Source organism: Cricetulus griseus (genome assembly GCF_003668045.3).
Source record: "Cricetulus griseus strain 17A/GY chromosome 1 unlocalized genomic scaffold, alternate assembly CriGri-PICRH-1.0 chr1_1, whole genome shotgun sequence".
NCBI classification, from domain to species: Eukaryota; Metazoa; Chordata; class Mammalia; order Rodentia; family Cricetidae; genus Cricetulus; species Cricetulus griseus.
The window spans coordinates 93,608,867-93,632,115 of NW_023276807.1; the positions used below are offsets into that span (position 1 = coordinate 93,608,867).

Below are 23,249 nucleotides of genomic sequence, written 5' to 3' on the forward strand. Positions count from 1 at the left end.
ATACTTAATAAGAGCTCTAAAGCCCAATAGTTGTGATGATGGAAATAATATGAAGCTGTAAAGTACGTTATTTAACCAAAAAGGTAAGAGTAAATCAAATATTTTGAAAGCAATTCCTTATTTGAATAACTTTTACCACAGTACATCCTCAGAATTGTTTTATTTTATTATGAGCTACAATAATTTGTTATTATAAGCTGTTAATTTCGGCCATGTCTGAAACTAAACTTCGTCATAGGCACACAGTTATAGGGAAACACATGTCGAGTATAGTACTGTCCTTTGTTCCAGGCAACTCTGGGGACCTTGAACAAATCCCCCAGGAGAGTAAGGGAGCCTTATTTTTTTAATCCTCTTCGATTCACTAACAGATTTTTTTTTCCTTAAGTAGCTTTCAATTTTATTTGATATGATGGGGTACTAATTTATAGAAATCAGTTTTGTCAAAATAGCAGACTTCATGCATCTCAGATGAGTTAAACATGGCATACACAGATACATAAAACAAAATCCACTCATCCAGATAAGCCTTTCTGCTAAAATAGGACTGGTCCAGGGCCAGCTTCGGCTGGTGAGAGACCCTTCACTGCAGAGAAATCGTAGCCATGACTCCAGACCCCTGTTCAAGTTTTAAGAACTATTTTTAGTAATAGTTAGAACTGCCTTGTTTGTAAGGAGTTTTCAAGGACGTAAAATCTTACCGAGAAGGGAAATTGCTAGGACTCTGAATTGCAGACTTTTCGAAGTAGGTTGAGCAGGGTGTTGTGTTCCTGTGGTTGGATAGCCACGTTCATGGCCTTGATTCCTGTGCCTCAGTGTTAGTCCTCAGAGACAAAGCAGTGCCACGGCTTAGAACAAAGCTCAGAAGACTTGGTGGGATTTCCTTCTTTTTTACTAAAATTATTTTAGCCCATCTTACTTACCCTGAAACTCCTAGGCTTCAAGAACCCCTCCATTCCTCTGTTTGAGGGTATTAAGAACTCTCAGCTCAAAAATATTGGAGCCTCTCTGGCAGGAACGATTCAAGGTGCTGAGGTGGTGGGGGCAAGGAAAAAGGCCAGCTATGTCAAGAGAACCCTGGGTTCAAACCCTCACCCCAGGACTGACAATTCTTGTGACTGGGAAAGCCCTGCTGCCTTCAGACATCGCTCTGATGGGGCTGATTTGATATCTGCCTTGAGGCTAGCTCTCCTTCTCCCTCGGCATGACGTTTCTGCCTTTGCCCGTCTAGGTCCTGTAGTTTCAGAATAAAACAGTCCCTGCTGAGACACTCGGTGTAGGATTCCTTAAGTATCCCATGCATGCCTTTCCCGAGAGCATGCCCCTTCTGGTCCTCTTATTGCAGCCAGACTCTCCAGAAGTGAGGCCTCTAGAGTGGCCTATACTCTAGCTTATACCTATGAGATTCTTTGATCCAAGGAGTTATTTAGACAGAGATGAAGAATGAGGACAACTCAGTGTCCGGGGGCTTCTGCTTTCAGATGCCACCACTGTGCAATGTCTGAGAAGAGCAGACCTTAGTGATGGCGAGCCGTCAGCCTGTGCACCCCAGGGACCAGGCTGTCTACATGGGCAAATCTTGCACTGCAGACAGCTGGTGAGGGGAGCCAGGGAGGCACAGAGCTTCGAGTGTCCCGTTTTCTATTTTTATAAGGTGAGCCTCTGGCACAGTTTCACTGCCAAAGTCAGAAGATCTTTTGAGTTCAGAAACAAGATTCCTTAGACCCCAGCCAGCAGCAGCAAGGTCTGACTGTTACAGGAAACTGTGGTAAGAGTGTGTGCCAAGACTGGGAGCAAGCAGGGAGGCCCAAAGACCCTATACTGTCCACCTGCCGGGGACCATGAAGACAGAAAGGCAGGCATCCCAGATTGTAGCTTGGGGCCACAGAGCAGATGTGCCTCAGCACCACTTGTTCTTAAGCACCTTCCCTTTTTTCTACAAAGAAAGGGCTTTTGTTTCTTCCTGTATATGGTGAATGTATAGGAAATGACAACAGAAAGTCTGGGAACAATGGAACGTTTTATTACCTCATCAGAACCCTTACAGCAGAGTGTATAATGGGCCAATCCAGCAAAAGAGCACTCCCTCCTCCACCCCCCCTCTAAAGAAGGAGAGTTTCATGTTGTTGATGTAATTGTGCCTGTTCTCTTTCATATTACTGTTTTATTTTTAAAGCAATTAACTATTTGGTTGGTTGGTTTGTGATGCTTTCCCATTGCATCTTAACCAGTTGAGTTCTGCTTTCTAAGAATTGAGAGTGCTGGTGAACAGGCGTTTAGAGCCCTCCCCATCTGTCTACTAAGTTGCCTCTAGGCTTTCAGCTGACCCAGCCCACCCTTCCTGGGCTTCCTAAGAGCCAGTTTCATCCCAACACTGTGAAGCCATTGTAATTCATGGGTTGCCCACTTCACAGATGGAGAAACTGAGGCTCAGAAAAGTTGGGTAAATCATGGATGGAGTTGTCTCTCCCTCTGACTCCAGAGTTGCCTCCCAGAGTCAGCCCTAACTGCCATTCCAAAATTTTTAGCCAATGCCAAAGTTGCATACATGGAGCATCAGGCTTTGTGTATTCCACTCATTGACAAAACAGTGCCGCACATCAGATGAGAAGAATGAGTCTTGGGCAGCTACCTGGCTGTGTCAGAGTGGGACTGTGGATCCCCAGCTTCCCTACCTCCTTCCAGCATGGCACAGTTCGTATGTGCCTGGACAATTCACCCATGGAAAATAACTGCCAGTGTCTTGACTCTCACCCTGCTGAAATGTCAGTTGCTGGGGGCCCAGAACCCTGGTGTGCTTGAGAGAACCTTCTGTGTCCACCCTGGTTAAGAAATGAGAGCATTCAGTGTGCCTCGGAGGCCCAGGCTGCTCCCAGGAGCTCTTGGCCCAGGTTCTCTCACAGACCTATGAAATATACAACCCTTCCTTGATTCCTTAATGAGGGCCAGCATAGCTGAGAGGTCTGCTAAGGGGGCAAATGACAGTGTGGCATAAAACGCTCCATCTAGAACCCTCCTTTGAAAGATTCTGTGGAAGGAGGTTGGAGCTGCACACAGCGTTCGCTTTGTGCCTTATATATTTGCTACAAAACGTCCCTTCTGTAGTTTCCAACATTTACCCAGATCAACACTGCTGGTATGTGTAATGGTTTTTCCAGAGTTCTGTCTTGGAGGTTGTTTGGCTTGCGGGCAGCCAGCCCTGTGGAGTTTGGGGAAATAGCCAAAGAATGGTGTGTCAGTTACAGTCTATAACGGGAGGTGTGTACTTTTCTGTCTGTTCTCTCTCACAGGCTTTGGGGTTCAGGGAGGGGGGAGGCCTCAGCCTTTTGCCCATCACGTACTGCCCTGTCCTGCCAACCTGGCTTTTTGTGAGAATCTCAAAGAAATGGAGATAAACCTGTGACAGAGTACGTGTTAGCTTGTACTGCCCAGACTATATATATAGGGGGGGGGGGGGGGGAGACTGTGGAGCATCTGAGGGGAAAAAGAGGGAGTTTAAAGAAAAATGCAGTGGGCTGAAAACAGACTTTGAAACGTGGAGCCATGGCTGATCTGGGCAGGAAGAGTGGCTAGTAGACTTGGGGAGACATGAAACACATACTTCACCGCCACATAACTTTCCTGGAGGAGACAGTGTTTGCTGTAACCACATAAATGTTTCAAAGCTTAGGAAGGGAAGAGCATTAAGAGGCTGATCTGGGGAGTGGAAAGCTTCACAGACCTAGGAGGCCCTGCACACTGAAAACCAGAGTATCAAATGCATTTATACTTTCCAAATTTCTGTTTCTTTTATGTTAAAGCATTTTAGAAAGAATGTTCTTGCCTAGAGACCACAGACATATTTTCTTGATTTGAATTAAGTGTTAGTTCCTAGACTGAGTCAGTCATGTGAGTGCGCTGTGTGTAGGCATCTGCTTTGCTGGTAGAGGCAAACTTTCACTGAGTGAGACATAAATTCCAGAAGAGGGAGGGGTATTTTTCTTTAAAAGTGAAAGTGGGTTTGAAAGCAAATCCTGATATTTTTCTGAATTGGAGAGTGGCAGGGGTAGAAAGACCCTTTAGGTTCCCCCAGCTTGTCTTGAATAAAGAAGTACCCTTCCTGATACCCCTGAAGCATCCCCACCCCCATCTGGGAGTTCGGAGACCAGAGGAATATGATCTCTCACTCCCCAGCCTCAGGGCTACTTTGTCCCTCATTAGTAGGAGCCTTCTCTATGAGATGATGTGGACATAGCTCCTACCCCCAGGGCCACAGTGCCCTCCTCTGTGCTGGCATTGACTCCCTTCCCTAGAGCCACCCTCCTAAGCACATGAACTAGAAAAGGAGCAGAGAACTGGGCCACTAGAAACAGTTGAAACAAGCTAGTGGTCAGTTGAGGCTGATGGCAGACTCAACACTGAACTTGCCACTTATGGCAGCCATTGGACAAAGATTAGCAGGAGGTTGGTCTGAGCCCAGAGGACGCACGTGCTCCAGCCTAAGTGGTCTGTTGGTGTTTCACTGCCTGGGTATTTTTTTGCAGCCGATCTTGTCGTGTGTTGTTGATGTTGTCACCATTGTTATCAGCCTGAAGAGCCCATGGGGTGGTTACATCAGTCCTGGGAAGGGCATGATGGGTTGCTGGAGTGGTTGGATTCCTACCTCCGGGATGAGTAAGATGGCAGGCAGGCGGACAAAAGTAGCTTTGATCAGGGCAAAGCAGCCCAGGACTGCAGCCCTTGCTGGATGGTGAACCTAGACTCCCAGGGAAGGTAAGGAAACACCAGGAGTAAACTACCCAGCAGGAGGCAATCACAATTTAAAATACCACATGGTCTCTGACTGTTGTTGAGGTAAGATTCTGGGTAGGGTTTTGTTGTTGAGGGTTTTGTTGTAGTTGTTGTTGTTGTTTGTTTAAATACATCTTACCATCCCATAAAGACTGCATCCCCATCAACTGGAGCAGGTAGCATTTTTAATCTCCGAAATTTCTAGTATGTCTTTTCCCTAGGAACTTTTTGGTTTCCATAGATTTGAGTAGGACCTGGAAACTGTAGCTTGTTTTCAGTATTGTAGGAGAAGGGCAAAACGATTTCATGACTGAATTCTTCTGTACCCCTTTCCTTGGGTCTAAATATTTATCTCAGCTTCCTCCTGTGCCTCTGGAACTGTGAAGAATGGAGAGGGAGCAGGAGCTGCAGGCCCTGTGGATTCTGGGAATAGAGACAATGGGGTCATCACTGTTTAGACGGTCAGCTCAGACATTTGCTGTGGTTGTGCAAGTGTAAGCTGTCTAACCTGGAAGCACCGTAGTGTTTTAGTGAGTTCCGTGACTCCCAAGCCAGGCTGATGGCTTGGCTGTGTGCAGTCCTTGCCTATGAGGTTCCTTGATCCTTCCAAAGGGAGGAAAGGGAGTCCCACAGCCCCTGACCTATGTCTGTGAAGCCCAAGAAACCACTTGTCCGTGTGTTGAGACACTAAAGTTTTTACTTTTGTTTTATCTTGTCTGTTTTTATTTCTTGTAAATGCAAAGTTGTTTCATCTGTACTTGTCCCTTTTGTATGTTGCAGGATGTCAAAGTCTTTAGTGAAGATGGTACAAGCAAAGTGGTGGAGATTCTGACTGACATGACTTCCAGGGACCTGTGCCAGTTGCTGGTTTACAAAAGTCACTGTGTGGATGACAACAGCTGGACTCTGGTGGAGCACCACCCACAACTGGGATTAGGTAGGGGACTGGTTGCCTGGCTTGCGAACAGCACCTGGGGACCTCAGTTTGTGATCAAATGGATATGCCACAGCCAAATGTAAATGTATCACCATTTCCTGCCACATGGGCAGGTGGTTGATAGCCTGTTCCTCACTTCTTCTGGCCATACTTTCTCCTAAATTTCACTCTCCTTCCTTCCCAGTCCTCTCCCTCTGAGAATCCCATCGTGGGTGCTTAAAGCACAGTAACTTCCCAAAGGTTCTTCTTCCAGAGCCTCAGAGGGCTCAGAGCCCATTGTCCCACTGGGTTATAGCTACCCATCTCAAAGCAACTCGGCCTGTTCGTAGAAGAAGGGGTCCATGGTTCCATTGTGGTAGGGACAGGGGGTCAGGATACATTATAAAGGGGTCTCATGGGAATAGTGCCTGCATGACATCTTTCTGAGGTGATGCCTACACTGCGTGTGCATGTGTACACAACCACGTGTATGTCTGTATCCTGCCTACGGAACAAGAGCGTATTTAATACTGTAGAATATTTGAAAATATGTACTAATTCCAGAACTTGATGTGTGCGATATAAATATATTTGCTCAGTTGGTTCACCTCAGGTAAAAAAGCCTGCCAGACATTCGCTTAAAGGTGTGTTTTCAACAACAGTTCCTCCCTTATTAGGGACAAGTGAAACACATTTTTCAAGTGGGCTAGATTTTAGAGAGGATTGTGTGATTTTTAAAGTTTTTAAGATTCACCATCTTTAAGTGAGCAACCCCAACACAAACTCTACTTCTGCCTTCCAGTTCTTTCACTTCTCTCCGTGTAAGAGACAGTGTGTGTGTGGGGGGGGGGGGTATTTTGTTTTATTCAAACCTACCATTTAATTAAAAAAAGAACACAGCTATGTAGCTCTTTAAAAGAAAATCGTTTCTGCCACATTTCCACAACAGTCTCTTGTCAGGGTCCTACTGGTGGAAAGATGTGGTGCTGTGTGGTTTCTCTCAGAAAGCCCTGTTCACATCTGGGCATTAACCTGCCCTGCTGTGGATGAGTGAACCACAGGCCTGTGGGAGGCTCTTTGTAATGGATGTTGCTCTAGGGTGTGTTTTTTGGGTCTTGGCCTGAAGAGTGGGGCCTCACCTATGCTCAATGTGGAGCCACCCTGCCCCACATTCCTGGGTATCGCTGTCTCCATGGAAATGACTGTCTGAGGCAATTCTCTATTGAGTCTTCTTATTAGGGAGGAGGACACACAAAGGGGAAACTGTGTGTGCAAGTCTTTCAGGCAGATTCTAAAACCGATTACAACACAAAACTGTTACAATTGGGGGCATACAGATAGTACTCTGATTTATTTGGTTTCTATGTGGTTTCAGATTAAGGTTTTTTAAACAGTGCTACTGCGCTGATTTTAGCAGTTGAAATGCTGAAAACTTCCTAGTGAGCACTTTCCATAAGGCCTCCCTACTGGGAATTCTTCACCCTTGGTGTGTGAGGATAGTTGGTGGTAAGTCCGGCTAGTGTGCTAGCATAGGGTAGTTGGGGGAGTCCCATCTGTGCAAGCATGTGAGCTGCAAGTCTCTAGACTCTCCTTCCACCAGGAAACTTTCCCACAAACAAGACACGGTGGCAGAACCTAGTCCTCCCACATATATGGCAAAGAAACAGATGACTACAAAAGAAATTTTGCAAAATACACTTTTAAATGTCCAAAGGAGCATTTTGGTGCTCTCTCCCCTGAACTTGAAAATTGAAAATGGTATCGCAGCATAGGATCACTTGGTACCAGGGCTGGAGAGCTGGGACGGCAAGCACAGGAAGGAGAGGCTCCCACAGATCCTGCACAGTTGAGTGACTGAGGACCCCAGGGAAGAGCAGTGGCTTTCTAGGGCCTGTTTACAGCGCTGTGTTTGTTCCAGTCAGATGCCGCAGTGCCTTGGACACTGACACCCACAGAGCCCCCTTTGGGCCTCAGTGCCCAGAAGGAGCCTGAAGTGAGTTGGTGTTCTGTCCATTACTGTTCATTTGAAAATGCCAAGTGATATCTTTCCTCATTAAAATATATGGATAGAAAGAAAACTGCTGGCTGGTTTGGCGTCAAGGTGGGTTGGACATGCCTCCTCACCCAGCGCTGTGATTCCCAGCCGTCTGCGTGTAGGCCTGAGACTTTTTACCAGATGGCAGGGCCTAGGGGAGGGATGGTTGAGCTGGCTGAAAGGTTGCACTGAGCCCTCTGTTCTGCCCTCTGTTCTGCGTGGTCTCTCTATGATTGCTGCCTAGGCTGGTTAAGTTTCTGCTGAGGCTCTAAGTAGCTGTGTATTTTAAAAACAAAGAGGTACAATTTCCTTTGTGAGTTGTCTGATGCTCAAGCCTTTTTGTCACTGAGTGAGATATTGGTGCAGATGCTGAACCTACGTTGTAGACATTTGAAAAATAACAAATGGCCTTTGTGGAGTCCCAGCTTCTTCCACGTGAGCACATGGTACTTTTGGCATGTCCTAAAGAGCAAGCAGCCTTGGTCCGGTTTTACTCAGAACCCAGGAACAGCAGTCACTTGAGGATAACAAGTTGTAGGCAACGGCTGTGCCTAGAGGCATTCCACAGCAGCCTGAGGAAAGGTTTAGCAGGGTTTCTCCACTGTTTCCCAGCTTACTGAAGAAAGAAACAGAAGTTGACACTGCAGCTGGTTTGTATGAAGAACCATAGTGAGGCCCCTCTAGGGATCACCTGACTGGCTGGAGGAAAGCATGATCCTTTAGGGCTGCAGGGGCCAGTTTAGTAGTCCCTGGTTACCTGAAACCACAGTGGGGCCCAGTTTCCCCTGCTCCTTCCCCAGGCACCATGCCTTCCCCTCTGTACGTGCAGTGTGTGTGCAACTTCCCCGGCAGCTCTCCCAGACAGCTACTGTTGCCGATCAGCGCTGTGCAGACCGTACATATCATGAGTCTTAGCTAGGACGCTCCCCACAGGGCCCTTTGTGTTCCTCAGAGTTCTCTGGAAAGCAGAACACCTTGACTTAGAGCTAGTCACTTCATCCTTACTTAGACAGCTGCTACCCTCCCTTTTCTACTCTGTATTTTAAATGGAAAAGTAATTTATTCTGTAAAACGGCCACCCACCGGTTATGGGGTTGTTGAGTTTTGTTTTTAAGTTTGTTTAGAATATTTTTCTCCAAGTAAAACTCCTAATGGAATTCACTGATCTGTTTTTAGATGAGAAAGTCTGTTTAAAATGAATGAACTTAAGCCTGGCTGTTTTTTCAAACCATGCATCATGGTTTCAGTCAATGCTCAGGTTGTATGTGGTTATTCGCATATGTCTCAAGGAAATATAACCCTTGTGTAAACATAAGCGTTCGTGTGTTACAGGGAGAATTCTCCCAGATAGAGGTAAATGGAAACTATTCTACGTTTGCACCAAGCATGGCTTTTCATGGTCTGTGAGCTTTGTATTTGCCATGGGGATAAATTCTGGTTTTAAATGTTTTTACCAAGATGTCCCCTTCTTACAGTATCAAAATGAAGGCCAAGGATGTGTCAACCCAGAATGTGCTCTTGGTAACAGAGGTGTTCCTCACAGAGAAGTGCCCATGGCCACAGTTCTCCTATGTGGAAAAATTCTTTCTCCCAATTTTGAGACCCTTTTAACTTAAAGTAGCTTTTCCTAAGCGGCTCCCTTCCTTCCCAGGCGGGACTCAGCTCTGGCAGCATAAGAGATTCGAGGGATTTAGGATACAGCCGCTGTGTCTACTTAAGCTGTGTGTACCTGGCTGGCATCAAGTCTCACACTAAGCCTGGGGTGGACTTACTGATACAGTTTCTTCCATTGTCTGCAGTGGTTAGTTCTCTGTCACTACACCTCCATTATGACTTTTCAGGAGCTTTGTGGGAGGAGCTATGATCTCCATTCCACGGCAGAAAAGCACAGCCCCTCTGGGCATGTTATTTCTATCAGTGGGGAGTTCTCTGTGCACCACACAGGAGAGGTTCAGAGATGGGCACCATCCAGCCTTTCCAGATCATTACATAAGGTGTGCTAAGAGGTGTGTGCGTGTGTACACGTAAGTGCTCACCAGTATGCCACACACAGTAAATGCTCTCTGTAGAATGTTCTTTTCTTTGTCTTCACACATAATGCAGCTGGTGCATCCATTCCATGATGTGGCCAGTGCTAACTAGCTAGATGCGAATGGTGAGTGCTTTGAACATCCCACGGCTTATAGTGTCTTGTCCACAGTTCCCCTGGTCTTAGTACCTGTACTAAGACCAGTACCTGTATGCCCTCTGCTCTTACAACTAACTGTCTATTGCAAGTCCTCTTTGTCAGGGGTCTTTACCTTTCCTTTGTTTCTGAGTATTTTCCAAAGTTCTGATAGTATATTCGCTGCAAGAGTTGAAATTTTGTAGTATAAGGGCAAAATCATTTGTAATGTTGAATTGACACCAAGTGCAAAAGAAATACGTGCTCATCAGCAGTAACCTGAATGTTGTGTTGTATTGAATTTTAAGGCTCCTTTTAGATACCCATCAGCATGTTCGAGAGACTTAAATTTAGTGTCATTCCTGACATACTCTTTATTCTCAGTGCTTAAAGAACAGGTTTTGCCCTGACATTTCTGTCTCCACTCACATGTGATACTTCTCCCTACAGAGCGGTGCCTGGAGGACCATGAGATTGTGGTCCAAGTGGAGAGCACCATGCCAAATGAGAGTAAATTCCTATTCAGAAAGAATTATGCGAAGTACGAGTTCTTTAAAAATCCGATGGTAAGTGTCCTTTGGGGGTTAGCATCTTGAAATCTCAGAATTTGTACTTGGGTTGAATAGAACCTGATTATCAGATGACAAGCTGAGCTTGTGCGTACATGGGCTTAAGAAGCTGATTCAATAGTTAGTGCAACAGGCCTCACACAACACCATCATAACTACATGTCACTGAGACTGATGAAGGAGGCTGTCTCCTTGCTCAGAGAGTAGAGATATTCACACTGGAACATACTGATCCAATATTCAGTGAAAGAGCTACTCATTAATCTTTGCAAATAGCAGAAACTCTCTTGATTATATGTTGGAATGAGCAGCAATCAGTGATTGGCATGCTGACATGGAGTCCTTGACGGCTCTTTTTTTTTTTTTTTTTTTCCCATTTCTGAGGTTTTTGGGGGGATGGTGGGGGGCCTGTCATGTGACATAGTAGGAAAATGGGTTTCATGGTGAGCCTTTGGTCTTGTCTTGAGTCACCTACCAGGCAGACTGACAGTCGGCTCAGGGGGACTGGTATCCACTTGTGATTGTGATCATTTCACTGTTTCTTGAACAGAAAGAAATGTAATGGGTTCTGGGTAATTCAGCACAGTAGGCTTTTTGTACATCTGCAATCACCTTGCTGTTACTTATTATTTTGTTGTTGTTTTCTTTTGGTACTGAGGTTGTATAAGTTTTGACAAAAGAATGAGAAGGACTGTTGTTTAAGATACAATATTGGCAAGTGTGCTATCTGTAATATGCTTGTTTTTCCCCCCTCTCAGAACTTCTTCCCGGATCAGATGGTCACTTGGTGCCAGCCACCCAATGGCAATCAGGCCCAGCTTCTGCAGGTACTAAGAAAAACTGAGTTCTTACTGAATAGACTTGCTGGAAATTTGAAATAAGGAGCAGATTCCTGAAATGCTCCATCTTCTAAGGAAGCTTACAACATTATGTCTACCCTGTTGTAGGAGCCATTTGCTTCTCTCTGTTTCAATGTTCTACACAATACCAATTTTGCTAGGATTTCAAGAAGTTCGAAGGAAGAAAGTTTTGCCTAACACCTTTCCCCAAAGTACTTTTAATAATTCAGGAAATGTCAGCTATACATAATAACATAACTGCTTCCATTATCTTATGTGCATATTGCCTAATTTTAAAAATGTGTTCCTCCATAGAATTTTCTGAACACGAGCAACTGCCCTGAGATTCAAGGGTTCTTACAGGTGAAGGAGGTTGGAAGAAAGTCCTGGAAGAAACTGTATGTGTGCCTGCGCAGATCTGGCCTTTATTACTCCACCAAGGGGACTTCAAAGGTAAGTTTTAAAATACTTCACTTCTCCCTGCGCTAGGTATGCTTGCTGTGACCTTTGGCTTAATTTTTAAATGGGCCTTTGACCTCTTTTATCCTAGTATTAACTTATTAATGATCAACTTGTATAAAGGCTCTACCCAAAGGGACCAGTAAACTAGTCTGTCAGAAACAGGATGGCAGCACACACACACACACACACACACACACACACAGCAACTCCATCGTCATGTCACTCCTGCACCTCTGGGATGCCCAGCCCTGGATCCCTACTGTGGGTGGGTTGAGCACACACCCTCCTGGCTGAGTCAGTCACGTTTGCTTTTCATAATCTAGAACTTGGATCCAAGCTGGCTGTAGGATAGGTACTGGATTGTGGTTGCCGTGTGTGTTCATGAGCAAAATATGGTTTTGGCTCTGCTAGAGCAAATTTAAAAAATTGCAAAGATCATATAAAAAAAATTGAAATCTATGGTAACATAGCTGACATTTTTAGCTTATGCTATTGTAAGGATTCCTTGCTGTCATTTCAGTTTCATGTGTAGGACTAGTAGAAAGATGAGAGCTGCAAAGTGACTACAGACCTCAAAATGAGCTTTTAGCACTGTAGACTTTTTCCAGGGAATGTGACCCCCCACACTTCACTTGCCTGCTATTTTGCAGGAACCCAGACACCTGCAGCTGCTGGCTGACCTGGAGGAAAGCAGCATCTTCTACCTGATTAATGGAAAGAAGCAGTACAATGCGCCCAATGACTATGGGATGTGCATCAAGGTACTCCACAGGATACTGCCCATGGCCTAGCACTGGGAACTGTGCACAGGATTCTTCTCCTGCCCAGTATTTGGTTATGGATCCTTTTGCTTCAAACAGAAATGGTTTTTACACTGGCTTTACTGGGTGCTTAGGACTTGGTGGTTTTTGAATAGTCGCACATGCTCTATGGAGTACCCAATGGACTCAGTGACTTAAAGCTGGGTAGTTCTTGGCCACCTGCTCTGGGTGAAGCTTTTACCTGGTCACAGTAGAGGCAGAAGCTGGTTAGGAGGGGGGCTTCTAACCTTATACCCAATTATCTGTAGCCAGTGAATGAACTGACACTTTGTGTGGGCTTCTGGTCATGAGGATTGACCACAATATACCTACCCTCTATATGTGTGTATATGGGAACACTGACACATGAATATGTGTGTGTGCTTGTAGTCAGAACACACAGATGTGAACATGCACTCAAAGACATAAGTGCAAATATGCTTACTTGTGCATACACACACACACACCATGGCCAAGTCCATGTTCTATTCTTCTTGGTAAGATTGTTCACTATTGCACTGGTGGGGTTTTCATTTTTCCTTTAGCCAAACAAAGCGAAAGTCGAGATGAAGGAGCTGCGTCTGCTCTGTGCCGAGGATGAGCAGATCCGTACTTGCTGGATGACAGCCTTCAGACTCCTCAAGGTATGTGACTTATGGCTGCAGTGGCTGTATCTCACGTGGAACAAACAACTGGATATGGGGCCATCCTGGCACAAAAATGCTACGATGTTTGCACTATTGAGTCAGAATTTATTTCTCAAGTGTAGTTGTCCATTCTTCTACATAAGATCTCAGAGCACAAAAAAGGGTAGAGCCAGGTTTTCTAACTGAGCACCATCAACTGTTGGTGGAAATTGATTCTTTGTGAGCTAAAAAGGGAGCCCTGGGCATTATAGATCTCTGCCCACAAGATGCCCCCAGTCAGTGGAGGCAGTCAAAAATAACCTCTAGATGTTTCCAGATGTTTATCCCTGAACATCAAGGGATAAGGAATTTCCCCACAGTAGACAACTCTCAGTTCTAAGCCTGTGCAAAGTCTGTCATCCAAGTGATGGGATGTAAGCTAGCCATGAAAGGAATACTTTCTGTATGTTAAAATAATAAGATTTCTAGGTGTGGTGCACATGCCTAGAATCCTAGCAATTGGAAGTGGATGCAGGAAGATTGTTGAGTTTAAGGCCAGCTTAGACTTTATACAGAGACTCTTTGTTTAAAATAATAAATAAATTAATTAATAAATTAATAATCTCTGTTTTAGAAAAACTATTAACCAAAAAACAAGTGTATATCAATATTAGGATGTCCTCCATTTTGTGTGGGAGAGAGAGGCAAAATAAAAATCTGTATTTGACTTTACGGTACAGGAAAAGAAAGGTTGCTGAGAGATAGCACCACTATACAAGTAGGGACAGATGCTAGACACAAACCTTTGTATTTCTATATGGGTTGATTTTTTTTATCTGAAAATGTTTGTTTTTTTTAAAAAGGCAACAAAAGAAATAGAAAAGTAGCATTGTACACTATAAAAGAATGTGTTTTATTAAGCTGGTGATACGTAGTCCAGTTAGTAGGTGCCAGTTGTCAACCACTGTACCATAATCACAGGAAAGGAAATAGACAGAACTGACTGTGACAACACTAATTGGCTTTTTCATGAAGTGCAAATCATGAGATCTTACACCATATTAATGCTAACATGACACCATTAGCCTGTTCTGAACATCCGTGCCTCCGTGCCCAACCTCATATTCTCCTCACAGCAGCTTTGTGTCATGATTGTCTCATTCACAGGTAACAACACTGAGGCTGGAGGTGTGGCCGCTGGGGTGTGGCAGAGCCAGGTTGAGAGCAGCATTCTGGCTCCTGAGCTCACTTCCTAAGTACTGTGCTTTGCCGCCCTCCCTGACAGCCCTGGGCAGTTGCATGTCCACTTCCTGTTTTGGTTTGGTTTGGTTTATTGTTTTGATAGAGGGTTTGTATGTGGCCCATGCTGGCCTCAAACTCAAAATCTTCCTGCTTCAGCCTCCCTGGTATTTTGGAATATATCTGATTCTGCATTGAGGTCTAGCGTCCCAGCTTCTGTGCGGGTATCATTTGATTCCAAAGGTCTCAGGATACATCTTGAAGGGCACTTCTTACAGAAGGCAGTGCCATACTTAGGTATGGCCTACCGAGTTGCCAGTCTCCAATGAGGTTACAGTAGAATTTTTCTGTTTCTGTCACAATTCCTTGTGCTTCAAGGTCATTGACCTTCCTAAGCAGCTATGTAATTATTACCTTCCATACACCAAGCTCTTTCTCCCCTCCATACATTCTTTTGGTAGAAGTCATCTTAGTTAAAGTTGGAAGACAAGATTAGGCTGGTCATGTGGTAGTGCAGCTTCATACTACCTTCAGAATGGGAAGTTCAAGCCACAGGAAGCCTAGAACTGCTCCTGTTTCTTATCCCTGATAAGTTCCCCAAGGCCCTTCTTAGATATGAGCAGCATGCTGCAGAAAGCAGGATTAGGCAGGACCCATGAACCCAACTTCCTTGGGCTTGTCTTCCATGTTTTCCAGGCTCTCCTCCCAAATCCCCATTGAGGCCCTCAGGATATAATAAAGGCTCATGCAAATGCCAGCTTACACTCATGTTTCTGGCTCTATATGTGGGTTTGCCTGTCTGTCCATTCCTTCTTTCTGTCCGGCTGTCTTTTGCACAGTTAGGGATTAAGCCCAGGGTCTCCCCCATGCTAAGCAAGCACTGTACCACCGAGCACTAACCCTAGACCTCTTTTTACACATTTTTAGCACAATACGGGTAGATTGTCCAAGCTTTCTCTGTAACTCAAGAAGGACTTGACTGATCCTCTTGCCTCAGCTGGGATTATACCCATGTATATGCTCTCCTTTCTTGATGCCATGCCTGTGGCATCTGTGTATTCGTGGTAATGCCAAAGTCTCCCTCAGGCTGCTGGAAAAAGTCATCAAATGGGGAGTTGGAATTAAAGATTGCAGGCTCACAGCACAGATAGAAAAATACCATGTTGTGTCTTCTTTTGTGAAGGTTTTGGTCTGTAATGCAAGTCCTTGAGCTTCATCCTCTCAGATACTCGTACCCGCTAGAAATGGGCTGGGTTTTTGTTTTCTTTTAAATCTGGAAAAAGTGAATTCAACATGGAGGGTTTCTTGCTTTATTACGACTGTCAACATAGAGACCCTAGAATCCTAAATCATCCTGAAAAGTCACCTCCCAGCACCCCTAAGCAAACGTGGACTTGGCGTCAGCAGTGTTAAAACAGTAATTTATGTCATGTTGAGATCCTAGGGCTTTGGGGAAGGAAAACTTTGTTATTTAAAAATAACCAAGGGCCATCTTACATTTTGAAGTGCTTGCATAGGTGTGCTTTCCTTTGAAAGAGGAAAAAAGCACAGTTGCTAAAGGCATGGCTGTGTTCAGCATTACAGACTTACTTAGTGGACAGTGCAGGACATGGGGTCAGACTGTGTTCTTCATCCTTTCCTATTGCATCATTGAGTCATTCTTGGACACAGGGCTGTGCCAAAGGGTTAGAAAGCCGTAACGGTTACCTACTTCTCATATTCTCCCTGCTTTTCTAAAAGTTTCTTAAACTGATGTAAAAATTCCCTCCACAAAATGTCTTGCTGTGTCAGCACAAGAGCCTGTCATTGTGGTTGCTTTGGTTTTAAATTACCCCGCCCTGAAAAGGCAATTAGGTTCATGTTCAGCAAGACAGCAGACCACCAAGAGGCATGAGGAGCCTCCTCTGCAAAAGCATTTTGACAGTAGGACTAGCATATTGGAAACAAAGAAGAAATTCACTGCAGTGCTATGAAGCAGCTAAATACAGGGATCAAAGCCATCTCAGCAGTGAGAGGGTATGCAAAACAAAAGGCTGCATCCAGTGTAATGAGGTCAGAGAAGCCTTGCCTCATGGAGCCTAGGCATGCCAGAGAGGGCAACAGACTGGGAATCACAGAATTACTTGGGTGGTGGCTCAGTGTCCTTAGCCTTTCCTATACAGATGTCCCCCCCTGTGCAAATACTCCCTCCTAGGTTCTACTTTAGATGCCAAGACTTAGACATAACGGTTCCACACAGCCAGTCCTCAGTTACTGGAAGGAGGCATCTCCTGTTCATGGCAAAAATGAAACACATAAGGACCAGTGTGACAAGTTTGACTTGACAAGAAGCTGCTTATGTTCATAGTGAGAATATGTCCATTTGTAATCCTTCACTCTGAAATAGTGGCCACTTTTCCTAATGATGTTAATGTATCCTTTGTTTTATAAAATATTATTGAGACCAAGTGGAAGCTTTGGGTCTATTTTTTTCTTTTGGTCCCTCCCCCAAATCTATTTTTTTTGCCATATCCAAAATGTAAGCATTCTGGATTTAGACTTTTCTTTGCATTCTTTCCCTAAAGTCAAATCAAGTGGGTTCTCAAAAGATTTTCATAGCAAAATACTTCCCTGTTTCATCGAAAAATTTGTAACTCCCCAGTATGACAGACAGAAAAAAAGACCTGATTTTCTTTTAAATGTAGTGAATTAGAGTATTGTAGATTAGCAGGCATCCCACAGTCTCATTAGCTTGTAATGGCAGAGACTTACTCCTGCTAGAACTTAGCAGGGAGAGTCTCACTTCCCAGTTAGATGCTCAAGCCTATAATGGCCTATGCCACTTCTGAACCAGGGACATGGCCCATCAAATCACGGAGCCTCTGGAAGGCTCAGCCTAGTTGGACTTAATAGATTCCTTTTCATTAAACGTCTGTGCTAAATAGGGTATGCTCCCATGTGATTACAACTCCCTCCTGGTTTTTTTGTTTTTGTTTTTGTTTTTTAAAGCCAACCTCCTTAAGTTTGTCTTGTATTCCTGGAGTTGAACTGTAATCTTTGAAGCGTGCTTCTATCAGGACTCTAAACCTTTTTGTTAGCTTTGCATAAAACAGTAAACTTGCCTACTACCTCAGTTAAGAACTTACATGTTTCACTAAGTTACTAGAGAAAGATCTGTCCTTTTATTCAACGTGTTGGGTCTTCCAGGGTTAATGGCCAGAATGAAAACTAGGTAATAAAGGAAAACTGTCAATGCACAATGGATTCACAAAGCAAATGGATTCCTTTCATTAGATCCCCAAACTCAACCCCATTTGTAATGTTAAACTCCTGTGAACTTTATTGATGTGCTTATGGTTCTTTATTATGTTAATTTATTAATTAGTTTCTTTAGGGGAATGTGTGTGGGCATGTGTATAGAGGTCAGAGGACAGCTTCGGGGAGTCAGTTCTCTTCTTCCACCATGTGGGTTCTGGGCACCAAATTCAGGCTTAGTGACAAGCACCTTTGCTCACTGAGGCATCTCCCCAGCCCAGGAGGAGATTTCTTAACATGGCAAGTTCTGAATGTGGAGACATGCTGTTGTCTCTTTACACAAAGAAACAAAAACAGTCCACTGTTACCTTAATCCTTTACTGTTTAGGAGAGTCACATTTAATTTGATGTGAATAGGAAGTGAGAGTCTACACTGCAATGAAGCAGGGAACATTGTTAGGTCATACTTTTCTTTTTCTTACGCAATAGAAGGAATTACAAAGGAAATAACATTAATTGGACTATACATGTATCCTTAAAGCCCAGTCAACTAAAATAAAAAGGGAAATGAAAGAAGGTGACTCTATAGACAGCTGGTACATAAATGGCTAATGGCTTAACAATTTCAAGACTCTGTATGAATACAAGTAACTACCGTGTAGGTCCTCATATTTTTAAGTAGAAACAATGTGAACTTGTAATCTTTAAACTGCAAACAATAAGTATGAAAATATTCTACTTCCTTAGTAACTGAGTTTTTAAAAAAACCCTTTAAAATACTATGCAAATGAAGTATAATTTTATGCATAATACCTTCTTGTAAAAATGATCTATTTGAAATAATTCAAGGAGAGAATGCAAAACAAAATCGGAAGATATGCCAGTTGAGTAATTATAAAAATACCATAAGTTACAATTACAGTAGAACTTCAGAGGCAAATTTTTAGTGTTGAATACATGTTTAAAAAAAAAAAGAAGTACAGTTTAAAGTCAGTGATCTAAATGTCTACTTAAAGACATTCTAGAAAGGCACTCAGGTTGAGCCAAATACAGAGCAAAGGTACTCTGCTTTGGGAAAGGGAAAAAAAGCATATAAGGGTAATATACTCCCAACTTTGTATTTCCAGGGTGAGTGACCCTTCTCAAAAATACTTGGGATAAGAAGTACTATGGATTTTGGGGATAGGACCTATATCTAAACATGAATGCATTTGTTTCATATATATGAAACCTGAAGTAATTTTATACATTTTCTTGGGTTTTAACAGTGACCTATCAAAAGTCAAATGTTATATTTTCTACTTGAGATGCTATATTGTTGATCAAAAGATTTGATTTTAGAATACTGTAGAGTTTAGATTTATTAGGTGTGTGACTGTGTGTTGTGGGAAGAGGCATGCAGGCAAGTTTGGGAGACCCTCTAGATCTCCCACCCCTCATTAATGAACTAGGGCTATGAATTCAGCAAAACTATTTTAGTGAAAGGGAGAGGTTTGAATGAATAACCTGAAAGTAATCCAGAAAAGAGGAGTCAGGTACGCCATATTTGAATCTGCTAACAAAAAACACCCAGAACATTACTGACTGGAGAAGCTCACCCAAGCCTTAGTGTGGACCCCAATTTCCATGCATTGTTGGCCATATAGACCTATCACTTATGTGGCTAGCCTTAGTTCCTAGCATGGCTCCAGGCCCAGCATGAATCACACTCTTAACATAGGCTCTGTGGTCTGGCCCAGGTCCCTAGTTAAGCACTTATATCAGGCAGGCCATTCTAATGACTCAGAGAGGTCATCTCTCCCAAGCCAGGGCAAGCTTAACCCCTTACTTCCATCCCTCCATTTACCTGCACACCCATATTTGCTTGACTGGCAAGATGGCTCAGTTGTAAAGTCCTTGCCATGAAAACATAAGAACCTGAATTCAAATCTCCATCATCAGGAGCAGCTAGATGTGGCAGTATGTTTCTGTAACCTCAGTACTGAGGGAAGAAAAGGGACGATCCCTGGAACTCCTAGTTGGTTAGTAGAAAATCCTGTCTCAAAAACAACTAAGGAAGACTTCTGACTTTCTGACCCAGGATTGCCTTCTGACTTTCCCCATACATGTATGTAGACACAGAGAGACCATACACAAGTATAGACCTGTATGTATACAGCCAGCCTTGCCTAGCCACAGGCTCCACATTCTCAAAACCAACCAAAACAGATCAGAAATGCTCTTTAATAAAATTTTATGTGAGAATTGAAGAGATGGCTCAGTAGGTAAAGTGCTTGCTATGCAAATCTAAGGGACTAAGTTTCCTTGCCCCAGCACCCACATAAAGAGCTGGACATGGCAGTGTACATATAACTGCAGTTCTGGGGAATGGTTGAGACAGACAGTTCCCAGGGCTTTCTAGCTAGCTACCATCGCCCAAATGGCAAGCTCCAGGTTCAGTGAGAGGCTCTATCTACCTCCAAAGATAAGATAGAAAGTGATAGAAGACCCTAGACTCTAGTGCAATTTACAGGAAGGTGTACATAGGTCCTATGCCAATACTGTTTTGTAACTTGTAGTGTGTCCCAGAACCAGTTCCCCTGACAGCAACTGAGGAAGGACTATCTACAAACCATGCATATATGACTGAGTTTAAGTGTATGCATTACCAGGTGCTCAGAAGTGTAGGTTATTTATGTCTGACAGGTTTCTCAGTCTGTGTCATGATGAAACATGGTTCATTGTTTCCAGTGATGTTTCTTGCCCTAAGGTCTTATCCGTCTGTCTAATGTTAACATTGCTGCCTCAGGTGATCTGATTAGTGTTTGCATAATTTTTCTTTCACGTGAAGCATTTTCATTTACATTTTCCCTGTATGCCTGTTTCTCATACATTGATTTTCTGTTTTCCAGTAGCTACCACAGCATCACAACATGCATCTTTTTAACTTATTAAAAAGCCATGTAATTTAGTCCTTTCATCACAGTCAGGCTGACATAGAGCTTTTTTCATTTCCCTCACCACCTATCTGACATGTTCTTGTTGTGGATAATCATTCTCTGTATTAAAACCCCCTAAAGTGCACTGCTGCTGTGCTTCTCATATACTCAAATATTATTTTAATCATCTGTTTATTTGCACTATAATTTTTCCCAAACATGCATTCTTCTCTGGGGGACTAGAAGAGCTCAGCTTTTAGCAGTCTTTGCCACGTGGACCCAAGAAATGCTTTGATGTTTTCTCGTCTCTTTTTATTTTTATTTAGCAGTTTTCCCATAACGTGTCTGGTTTATGTATTCTTGACTGTGTAGTTGTCTTCTCAACAATTTGGGGAATTCTTGGTAATTTTCACTTCAAACACTTGTCCTGACTTGTCCTCTGTCTCCTCCTCTCACAGGAGAGCACTTACACTCATGGAGAACAGTTTTGTCATGTTGTACATGTTGGTACTTTAGGAAGGAGTGGTCTATAGGACTAAGAGCTGCAAGAGAGTTTGCACCCTGTGAAGCAAGAAGATGATGCAGCCACTTCAGAACTTTATTTCCTCTTCCTGGTGCTCACTCATATGTTGTCTGTCTCTCTCTCTCTCTCTCTCTCTCTCTCTCTCTCTCTCTCTCTCTCTCTGTTCCAATTTGGTCAATTTGTTGTCTTGAATCAATAGTTTGGTATTTTTTTGGACTGTTGAAAGTATGTGAGACCTCTGTCTTCTGGAGACTGGCTTTAGAACCAGCTATGTGCACTTGAGTCCTGAATTCTTACCTTCTCATGACCTTGGATCACTTGCTTCATTTCTTTGTGTTTCAGTTCCATTATCTGTAGAGTAGAGCTAATGATAGTGTATAGGTCATAAAAACGGGGAGTGGTAGATGAAATAGACAGTACAGTACTTGACTCATGCAGAACTCAGGAAAGGCAATCGTTCTTCACCTTGGTATTATGATATGTGTTGTTGGCCTTTCTCTTTGTTCCCTCTCCAACAGTTCCAGACCTGTCAGCACCCCCTCTCTTCCAGGATAGAAGTTCTGAGGCAGAACTGAACAGAAGCACACCATCTTCAGCGTTTTAGGCTCATGGGGGGTGTGGGGGCCCTTTGGCAAAGAGTAGCTGGCTCTTGAGTATCAGCACTGCCCTCCCAGCTGTGGGGTTTGCTGTGGGCTGGGGCTGTGGGGGCTCTTGGGTGCTAGTACTGACTCTAGTCTTTCCTCTTCAGTACGGAATGCTCCTGTACCAAAACTATCGCATCCCACAGCAGAGAAAGGCTTTGCTCTCTCCTTTCAATACACCTGTGGTAAGTAGAGGACCCTCAACAGTCAAGTCTTGTGGGAGCCTCACTGAAGCATGCCTTACCTGTTCCAAAAACATCAACAGCCACACCCAGTTCTCCAAAAGCCATCTTTCTCATCATTGGCTTTTGTTCCTTTAAGTCATGGGACCCATGAATGTTGAAGTCATTCCCTGGTCAGGATATTGAGTGTATAACCACCCCTGTATAATTGTACAGAATTATCAATGTGATCTTGATCCTCTGTTAATCTATTCCCAGAAGAGAGCAAGCCATGTCATAGAAGAGTCTAGTATTTGCTTCCCTAAACTAATGCCTCCAAGCATGGTCTGCAGTGAGGAGTTGGGCATAGACCAACCAAATCTCCATTCTTTCCCTCCTTCCTGTCTTTTTAAACAAAGCCCAAAGCCATTTTTACCATTTTTTGTGTGGTTCCATTTAAATCACTGAGTTTTCAAACTGAAACAGGGAACTCTGTAGCACCTATCTTTATGATTGCCCCATGGGGTGATCTCCAGCCTGCTGCCCTGGCTGATTTTTCTGCATCTTAGAATCTGTGGCCTTTGCTTTGCAGCGCAGTGTCTCTGAGAATTCTCTGGTGGCCATGGATTTTTCTGGACAAACCGGAAGAGTGATCGATAATCCGGCTGAAGCCCAGAGTGCTGCCCTGGAAGAGGGCCATGCCTGGCGGGTAAGGCACTAACCCCATTTTGGTTGAAAGTGGTTACACACAAACACCCAGGTTTTTACCAAACGGGCTCTATTGGTATTGGTAAGAGGGAGTTATGGGAGTAACTGCAGGAAGCAGCTGGCCCCAGGAGCCCTCCTTGCTGTCAGGCTTCCACACCACTCTGTCCTGAGCTGTTCCTGCTGATAAATTACTAGTGGCTGTTTGTGGAGGGCACGGGGCCAGACATTCGTATGAGGACTCCACAGGGAACAGTTCTCTCACTAAGCTCAAGTGCTGAATCTGCAGATGGGAAGATTATCTCCCAGCTCAGGTTTCCCTGAAATTTAAAGACCATGTGCAGAACACCTGCCCAGGGCTCTGCTTAGAAGACATTCCCAGTCCTGCAACCATAGTGTGGGAAAAGGGCAAAAGTCTTCAGCACAGGGACTCTGGAGAACAGGGCTCTGAGAACTGCCAGAGTTTAAAGCAGTAGCCTGGGCTGCTCTGCTGAGTCTCCAGGATTTGCATCATAGGTAGTCTGAGTAAGAAACACACTGCTGCCTCAGTACTGGATTGGCTAGAAATAACCAAAATGCATTTACTTCATTTTCTTTACCATTTTGGCCAAGAAACTCTTTATTCTCCATAGTCAGGTAGTGTCATC

At 43.9% G+C, this 23,249-nt stretch overlaps 1 protein-coding gene across 2 annotated transcripts in view; it reads left to right on the plus strand.

The window, feature by feature from the left end:
• Grb10 (growth factor receptor bound protein 10) overlaps positions 1–23,249 on the plus strand; it is a 113,479-nt gene that overhangs the window by 85,808 nt on the left and 4,422 nt on the right. For both annotated transcript variants that reach the window (XM_027388094.2, XM_035452800.1), the window contains exons 6-13: positions 5,551–5,707; positions 10,336–10,451; positions 11,213–11,281; positions 11,609–11,746; positions 12,406–12,516; positions 13,101–13,199; positions 21,844–21,921; positions 22,490–22,606. In XM_027388094.2, the coding sequence (XP_027243895.1) occupies positions 5,551–5,707; positions 10,336–10,451; positions 11,213–11,281; positions 11,609–11,746; positions 12,406–12,516; positions 13,101–13,199; positions 21,844–21,921; positions 22,490–22,606 (885 nt within the window). The remainder of the gene's footprint in view (positions 1–5,550; positions 5,708–10,335; positions 10,452–11,212; positions 11,282–11,608; positions 11,747–12,405; positions 12,517–13,100; positions 13,200–21,843; positions 21,922–22,489; positions 22,607–23,249) is intronic.